Consider the following 9,231-nt stretch of genomic DNA (forward strand, 5'->3'; position numbering starts at 1 on the left):
GTGGCTTGCCATAGCGAAGGTGGAGGTGAACAAGGGCTTTAGCCCCTCCGCTCTATACACAGATATTACATTGACATGGAATCTGGCAAGGGAGGTTCATTGAAAGAAAATCGATGATAACCCTTTTCACATTACAGTTCAGGTGTTCGGGTGATTGGAACACTGTGATGACTATGGTCCATGGCTTTTCCAAAATCAAGGTTTGATCATTGGAGAGTACAAATGGGTTCACAAACTCTATGGACATTGTTCTGGATAGGATCACCGTTTGGACTCGTGTCATCAACTTCCTCATTAGTATTTGGTTCTAGAGGTGATCAAAGGCATGTGCATGAACATGGGGAAGGTGAAAAAAGTTCCGATTGAGCTACATCTGTGAGTTCGTTCATGTGAGAGTAAGACTTGATGTTAACAAGAAACTTAGTAGATTTGTGGCAATAAATAAAGCCAGTAAGAAGGATTGTTACAAGGTGAAATATGAGAAATTACCAATTTTCTGTGGTGTTTGTGGCCTTCTTGGTTATTGGCAGCAAGAATGTGGAACGGGCAAATATGACCCCGCAAGTTTGGAGTGGGGAATTCATCCAAATGGCGAGGTAGAGGTCGCGGCCCCAGTCGTGGCTGATGTAAAGGAAGAGAAGATGATGAGTTCAAACCTAACCGAACCTTTTGGTAGAGGAGGAGGGGGTTGGATTTGGCCCTGGTAGCAGTCGTGGTCGTTCTGATGGCAGAATTGAGGGGCCAGTTGAAAACTGGAGGTTTAATGGTATCTATGCGAAAGAAAATAAAGGTGTTGCTATGAAAGTGGATGACTGAATTGTATGAAAATATGTCATTATTGGCCAGAATGCTGATAAAATTTGAATGCATATGGTAAACAAGGTGCATATGACATTCAACAGCTACGGTTGAAAATGATATCGACCTACTAATTACATAATAATAAATACTACTAAACATTCGATGCACTATTTTTTTGACAGGAAGGCCTTCACGGCTAGCTTTATTAATCAATCACACTTACATCGTTTGCTAGAGATTTTACAATAAACTCAGGGGGTGCGTCTACCCATACAGAGGGAGAGTTTGTACTTCCCCAACTAGCTAGCTCATAAGCAACTACATTTGACTCTCTATTACAATGCTCAATACTTACCTTCCCGAACTCACGAAGCAAGAATCTACATTCTTCTAAAACTAGGGCTGCCATCATAGCATGACCTTCATTCATCCGTAGAGCATCAACCACCACAATATTATTCATTCTCAGCATCACATTGTTGCAACCTAGGCCTTGGAGAAGTTTTATGCCTTCTAACAAAGCTGCAGCTTCCACCGAGACGACATCCGGGATTTGCATGAGATAAGCCGTTGATGCCCCGATGAATTTCCCGCGGGTGTCTCTTACTACTGCTCCACACCCGCCTGTATGATCTTCAACATAAAACGATGCATCAACGTTTAGTACTTGTTGGCTGGACAAAACAACAGGCCACTTGTTCAGTCGAGGTCTCTCCTTCGGCTTCCCTGCTGTCCGAACAAAATTTAGGCTTAGAGCCCGGATCAATATCGCAGTTTGTTCCGGCGAGTAGACAGTTTCTCCGTGCACAAATTGTCTCTACTACCATCAGATGTACCAGCTGGTTCCAGCAATAATCTCTGACAATTCTATTGGGTCTGAGTACATACGCTGATTAGCTTCATCACATAAGAAAAAATCTATTATCGCTGCTCCAGAGCGGTCTATGCACATGGCGTCCCTGATAATATTGCCAACGCCCAAGGCTTCCTAAACAGCTAGAGCACGTGGGCATGAGAACAGTACATGGCATATATCTTCCGCGTCCATCTTGCAGACAGGGCATTGAGAGTTAGTACCAACATGTCGATTAGTTAGAACGTTGAAGCATGGTAGCACATTGTGTAAGCACCTCCAAATGAAGATCTTAATCTTTCTTGGCAGTTTGAGCTTCCAAATCTTCTTCCATACTGGATGTGGTCTAGAACCAGATCGGTAGTTCCCCATCAAATCTTCCTGGGCATAAGTCTCTTCCCACTGTTTGTAATACGCTGAGCGAACCGAGAAAGTGCCGTTCTTATTTAAGTGACATGCTATATAATCCTCTGTACATTGGATGCACTATGTTGAAGGGTAAAAAGTGTTTGGATCACACGGTTCAGACGCTGCATTTTGATGCACGCGGTTGGAGTTGCCCTTACCATGTGGGCATTCGCAAAAAGCAAAAATAAACTTTCCACGTGGGTTCCACTTGTCAGTTGACCACACGCGAGAACCGAACGCGCAAACTTCCTGCGCCCGAGTGTTGGCGCGCACCCACCCAAGCGGCGGCGGCGGCGAGCGATGGATCGCCCCCAGCTCCGGAACCCTAGCAGCCGCCCTCTTAAGCCGCTGCGGCCACCGCGAGGCTCGGCCGCCCAGCCCCCGCCAGCGTCGAGGCCTCCCCCCAAGCCCTCCTCTCCAGGCTCGTCTCCCTCGCCTCCACCGCTGTTACGATTCTTGTATTACCCTTCGAGTTCTTGAAACCAAGATTGATGCAGAAGTTCAAGTCTTGTGGGTTGAGTTGGGATTTTTGGGGGTTCAGGAAGACGCCTCGGAGTTAAATCTGCCGTTCGATTCTAATTGAATTGGAATGCCTATCCTGCGTTTCCCCCGCAAAGAAAAACAGAAGAGTTCGTGGCATTTTGGGGAGAGTTGGGATCATTTCACTCTCGATTTAGTAGGATCTGGTATCTGTTTAAAGGCCGTGCGCTTCCGTTCCCCAGCTACATGCTGACGTTTTCCATGCGTTCCTTGTGGTTCTTGAGTGGCATGTTCGGTTTCTGCGAGGTCATGGGGTTTTAGGATCTTCTTTTTACTTCTTTGAATTTTGTCTGTACAGCTCTGGTATTGCGAAATCTTGCTAAGTGACCCTTAAGTACCAACATGTTGGTCATTGCAGCCTTTCTTGAGTGAGAGTTTCATCCTGTAAATCATTCTGTATTTCTGGCTTCATGCAATGATTCACTATCTAATGGCAGATGGAAGGCCAAGAAAAAAGGTTCGATTTGCAAGTGAAGCTGGTAGTCATCACATGCATGCGAGACAGGATGCTAACACAAGCAAAGCTGAGAAAACTAAGCCCCAAGGTGCCTCTAGTCTCACTGTAACTCCTGTCTTTCTTAACAGTACTGAATTTATGCATTAGTACTCTTTTAGACGCTATATGTTTCTGCATCTTGCAATTCTGTAATCACAGCTTAAAGGGGCGTTGTGCCACAACTATAATCTGGTAACATTAATTCTTTTCTTATGTGTCAACCTGTTTGCTTATTGGAATTCCTAGTCAAAGGTTCAATATGCTCTAAATTCAAAAGGATGCTTGCAATGTACCTGTTAGATTGTTCGAGCCATGCGATATTTAATTTTCTGTTGGAAGGATCAATGTTTGGCTGGGAACAACCCACCTGATGACTTGTATTCAAACATTCAAATTTGCAAAATACACAGAATCAGACAATCTAGTCTGCCTAAGAAGATTGGAGTAACAGAAAATAAAAATAAACAGCAATAGTAATAAATGATGTGTGTTATTTGACACTCCTATTTGGGCATCACTTCCTATGCAGGTTCCGATGCGAAAACTACCGAACTCAAATTCTTTAAGAAATTGTGGGAGCAGTCAGGATGTAGATCCCGTTCCCTCAGACAACCTCATCAAAACATTGTGCCAAGCATCTCCAAGCAAAAAGAGGGTGATAGAATGGGTTTGTAATTTTGTATCCACTCTTGCTGTCCTATAGTATCATTCTCTTTGATTCTTCTTGCTTCATACATTAAAAGGAGCTGCAATGCATCAGTCCTATGAACTTCTTCGTTCTTTCTGCACTTGTAGAACCACAGAACATGACGTCGCACAAGAAGTTCCCTGCGCAGAATGTTACTCTGTGTCCTGATGAGACCCCAGCCACACCCTCAAACAATGAAATCTCTGATGAGCAAGTGGAAGTGCAAGCCTCACATTCTGGTCCGGTTTTCTTTCTCTGACCCCTTCTTTTAATTATGAGTGATATATCGATAGACTCTTCTCACTATTGATCCTCTTCTCTGCAGAATATCACAATCATGATACACCTCAGTTAAAACCATGTGATATCCTGCCAATGGGTCATGTTTTCACACCCACGATTCAGACACCATTTGAAATCGCAGGGATTTCAAGAAATACCGGTGAGCACATGCTCATTACTCGATACAAATGTTTAGTGCAATCACTACTTTACTGCTTTGTTATCAAAAGAAATACTACATACTGCTGAAAGTTTTGCTGTATACAGTAGTCAACCTTTCTGGTAACTTTACAGTTATACTAAAGGCTTTGTTGTTGTTCTTGTACAGTTATATGACATATGGCATGGTTGAAACTTTATTTAACATGGTTGCAATGGGAGTGAACAAACTAAAGATGTACTACTAGTACTAAAACTAAAATAGATGCGAATGTAATAATATCATGCCTTTAATCATGGTATTTTATTAGTCTTGGATGCTCTTTTTCCTTGCTAGCTAGCGGATATCTGTTTTTGAAATGTACATAATTTTTCCTTGCATGATGCTGATATGTGTCCTGCAATCGTTCCCTGCTACAAGCACATGTTACTGATTAGATACATCACCTTGTTGAGATGATGATTCACCGTATCTAAATTCTGCAATTCCCAAGTTCTGAAAATCTTTTGTAAGGTTGTGCCCATGAGATCATATGTTGTTAGCAGTGTATTTCTAGCAAATTTAAAATTGCTACATTCAGATGAGATGCTAATCCCATTATGTTTCCACTTCTCGTGTACCGGTAATAGACGCAGAACCTGGGAGTGGACGCATGTTTTCAGAAAAGAGAAGAAAATTATTAAAGCTAGCTGCAAAAACTGTGTCAATGGAAAGTTCTGAGTTGTTGCGAAAAAGGTTGTTATTATATTATTGAATAATTCAATTATTTTTTATATTTTCATGTACTCTAATATTGTTGGTGCGGTGATTGAACTTTTCAGATCAGATTTTTTTGCTGATATCTTGCAAAGGTTAGGCGCCAACGACATAATAAGAGAGGTATTCTTTGCTGAGCCCCTCTAGTTTGAACACTTATAGTTACAAATGTATCATCACCTACTTAAAAGTTCTGTTATCTAGTTGGTTTACCTCTGACAGCTACCTAATGCAATGCAGCATCATAAAGAGCCCATGAGACAGAGGGAAATGGTTCACAGACGTGCTCATTCTGATCCCAAAGGTCATTTTGAAAACATGCTTGATTATGGGGGTGATTTCAAATCATCAAGTAAACTGATATTGGGCAAAGAGTCATCCTCATATGCAAGTGACGAATCACGTCAATTCTTAGCGTTGCCATGGGTAGACGATCAGGGTCTTCCAAGTTTTCTTGATTGGAAAGACGATTTATCTTGTGTGGACAATGGAGCACATGAGAGCATGTCATTACCATCAGCATATTCTACAAAACTTTCAAGTTCTGATTGGAAAAGGGACACTGTTCACAACCAGGTCTCCAACTTGTTGCTAGAGGATGTTCAACACCTCACCAAAGGCAAATTAGCTTCGGGTAATGAATTGGGCTGCAATATTCAATCTGAGCCATATGATCATGATGAATGGGATCCAATGCTGTTGCTAGCAGTCACTGAACCATTTCCAAATCGATTGTCCTTCCCCTGTCAGATCAGAGAGCAGTCTGTGGTGTCGCGTGCAATATCAGATACTTCATGGCAACCTGAGTTTTCCAGATCCCTAGAGCATTGTACTTCTAAGTCGCTTGGACTGGAGGTGGATGGCTTGATTGAGGCAGGATTGTTTGATGATTCTGATGCTGGACTTCAATCTGCATTTGATCAGTCACATGAGAAATGCACTTCAGGATTTTTAGGCCTTAGAAACGGAATTCTTGATAATAATGGTTTTAGCAGTATCTCCAACTTCCATGTTAGTCAGAGCAAGAGCATTGTGTTGAATCCAGACCGAAGTTGCCTGAATTCCATATGTTCAACTTCAGATTACCCTTTTGAGCAGCGGTCAAAGAGCTTTTGTGACTCTGCTGTCCCTGTATCCTGTATGGATGGAATGGTGGAGAGACATTTGACAGAGGCAGAGTTGTTTGATGATCCTGATACTGGGCTTGTACAGGGACTGGATCAGCTACCTTTGAAATTCACTGCTTCAAGTTTTCCCAAGTACACGTCTGGAATTCTTGATCATCATCATGACCCAAAGGACTGCTACAGCATTTTGCGCATGGATGCAAATGAGACTTGTTTGGATTCCTTATCCTCATATTCAGAGCGTTCTTGTAAGCAAAACTGGGAAAGCTTATGTGATTTCTCCACAGAATTGCGGTCATCATCACATCATGTCAAATCTCGTGGTGGTAATTTGGAAGGTATGTTTGGTTTCTCGTCGAATGGAAGTATTTGCAATGATTTTGAAGATGACAACAGTATGACGCTAGTCGAAGGCAACACCAAGAGCTGCTTGTTTGGTACATCGGATCTTGCATTATTTGGTTCTTGCTCTACTAGAGATAGCATCAGCGAGACTCCCATGTTATCTTTTGATGGTGTAAGGTGGTAGCTCTGCACTCCATTGTTCCTTGAAGTGCTATCTGTTTCTGTGTAGACTGACCCTGGTAGTGGACGATAAATTCCACTGGACGCAACTGCATGCTTTATGGCCCTGGCTGAGTCAAGTCGACCCCTCCAAACCTTGGGGCAAATTTTCCAATCAAGGTGAATAAGTGTGGTGCTGGCTTTGTGCATGCAGCTTCGCTGACTGTTGGTGATGGAACGCCTGCGCGGTTATGAACAGATAGATCGCAGGTCAGTCCATAGCCGAGCTGGCACCTACAGTTCTTTCCGTGGTCAGGGTCGTGAACTCTTAGCAGAGGTCACTTTCTGATGCCATCCTCAACAGCCGCTGGACCAGATACATTGCTGGAACTCTGAATGTGCAAGACATTGTGGAGTTTCTCCATCCTGTGGAAATCAGCGACACCTGGTCCATCTACCCTGGCATCGAAGACCAGTTTATCTGGAATTTATCTGACTAAGGTTCCTATTCAGCTAAATGAGCATAAATGCCCTCTTCGGGTGTACTTCTGAGTCAACACTTCGGGACGGATGGGCTCCGTTGAAAGGTCTTATTCTTGGTTGGTGCAGCAAACAGATATTGGATGGCAGATCATCTCAAACGCCGTGGTCTGGTCGCTGCCCCCTTCGCGATCAGACAACTGAAACACTGTCAGACATGCTAACTGAATGTCCATTTGTAAGACAGGTCTGGCATGAGGTCTTCTCGCCCTTGTCGCTGCAGGCCACTGGTCGGCAGTCGGGTAAGACTTGCAACTCCTGGTTTGAGCAAGCTGCAACATGCGCAGGGGAAGGAAAATTGAGAGGTGCACGATCACTCAACATCCTCCTGACTATGTGGCGAGCTGAGAAACGACTGTGGTCTTGAACAACATCTTGCAGCCGAATCGATCATGGTGGAGGTGGAGCAGTGGAAGCTGGCTGGAGCGAAGGCTCCATGTGTATAGTTCTTTTCTCTTCTTTGTTTGTCTTTGGTTTTGCGACTTTGCGTAGACTAGGCTTGCTCACGTTTTTTGCAGTTTTTTAGCTCCGGTTTTTATTTATACCATTGATCCAATGAGATGTGCTTGAACTGATGTTATGAAGTTTGTAAATATTGCCAGAAAATGTATATATTTGATTTGCCTACTGGGTTTGTTGTTGATGTTAGACTAGGGTGATGATGTGAAAACAAAGGCAGGGAGCTGAATGAGAGAGATGCTGCATGTATAGACAAGCTCAATAAACAATCCATTTCATCCTTTTCATATTACCTTTGTTGATTGAAAAGTGTTAGTCTCAGCATGCACGCGTACTCCAGCTTTGTCTACTGTGAGAAAGTACTGTGCAGTACACATATATAATTCCTCCAAACGAAAGCTCGCATCACATTTCACATGTTTAGCGGCAAAAGGCTTGGGAAATTGATCTTGGCACTTTGGAGAGTCTTTGACCGCCAACTTGTCGGCTTCCTTTAGCCACCATAATATAGTACAACAAAACCAAAATACCCAAAGCTTTGATCAATCAACATGCCATGCCATCCATACATCTCATCCTCTGCACACCTGAGTTCACGGACGCTTTTCTTGGAAGTATCTACACCTGAGTACTTTGTGTTGTTGCTCTCCAGCTCCAGGGCCCCTGTTTTTTTTTTCTAAAAAACAAAAACAATTCTGCGCGGACCAAACAAACACCAGAGCATATCGTGGCAAGAAGCGCTTGTGTAACACAATGAGCCATCTTTTTTTTAACACAGTAAACATGAGCATTTCATCAAGTACAAGGTGTAACTGTCATCTGAAATGAAGTGAAAGTTAATGCATCGTATTTAAGTATTTTGAGATTGTTTGGTTTTCGTAAGATGATTTATGTGTCGATAGGAGTAGTGATTGTTATCTGAAACGTGGTAGGGAAAGGAGCTCTCCACTCGACATGCTTGTGAGTTTCCGTGACAACAGTACGTCGACCTCGACCCCGAAGCCGTGCTGCCGGCCGGCGCGTCGCAGACCGTACGTCGTGGTTTGTTTGAGGATTTGGATGTCACGGCACGGGTTCAGGTTTCAAAAACCTGATGCTCCTTTCTAGAAGCATTCTCGGCAGAAAACCACGTAAATAATGCACTGCTTTTCCGGTGCTCGTAATCCTCTCGCGTAGATTGTTCCTCGCCTCGCCTCATTTTGAGTGCTCTTCTCCGAGTGCGGGAACAGCAAATACAATAACCAATCAACGCTAAGAAACTTTAGCCATGGCAGACTTGCTGCGACAAAGTTTGCGCTCCTCGTTGCTTCTCACGAACCTGTCGCAGGTACGCTGAAAATGAGGTGGATTGAGGAGAGGACCTGAGCGGATGCTATGAGACCGACCACCAGGAATCATGGCGCGGGGGCTCAAAGCGGGTGCCTTTGCCGTACCAACAGGAGGCAAACGATGTGCGTGATGAAAGCAAACCATCACTTGAACGTTGGCCATTGTGAGAGCATCTACAACCGGACTTTACAAATCCGGCACCCATACAACTGCGGGCAGCGTCAGACGATCCCTCATTTGGGCAGCCATATATTCACACATCTCAAATACGAATCTTTAAATTCATAC

General features: G+C 43.6%; 1 protein-coding gene across 1 annotated transcript; it reads left to right on the top strand.

The window, feature by feature from the left end:
- Positions 1-2,287: 2,287 nt before the first annotated feature.
- Positions 2,288-7,782, top strand: LOC123127766 (uncharacterized). Its single transcript, XM_044547600.1, has 8 exons — positions 2,288-2,483; positions 3,040-3,147; positions 3,628-3,765; positions 3,894-4,025; positions 4,112-4,228; positions 4,858-4,963; positions 5,050-5,107; positions 5,225-7,782. Exons 1-8 carry the CDS (start codon positions 2,363-2,365, stop codon positions 6,638-6,640), a joined length of 2,196 nt encoding a protein of 731 aa, XP_044403535.1. The 5' UTR covers positions 2,288-2,362; the 3' UTR covers positions 6,641-7,782.
- The last annotated feature ends 1,449 nt before the right edge of the window (positions 7,783-9,231 follow it).

The sequence above is a fragment of the Triticum aestivum genome, chromosome 6A, assembly GCF_018294505.1.
Source record: "Triticum aestivum cultivar Chinese Spring chromosome 6A, IWGSC CS RefSeq v2.1, whole genome shotgun sequence".
Lineage (NCBI taxonomy): Eukaryota > Viridiplantae > Streptophyta > Magnoliopsida > Poales > Poaceae > Triticum > Triticum aestivum.

Bases quoted from the DNA above. Each gene is read 5' to 3' on its own strand.
- LOC123127766 (XM_044547600.1), top strand. From the start codon at position 2,363: ATGGATCGCCCCCAGCTCCGGAACCCTAGCAGCCGCCCTCTTAAGCCG. The intron at 2,484-3,039 runs GCTCGTCTCCCT...ATCTAATGGCAG, and splicing joins CCCCAAGCCCTCCTCTCCAG to ATGGAAGGCCAAGAAAAAAG. The intron at 4,026-4,111 runs GTCCGGTTTTCT...TCTTCTCTGCAG, and splicing joins AGTGCAAGCCTCACATTCTG to AATATCACAATCATGATACA.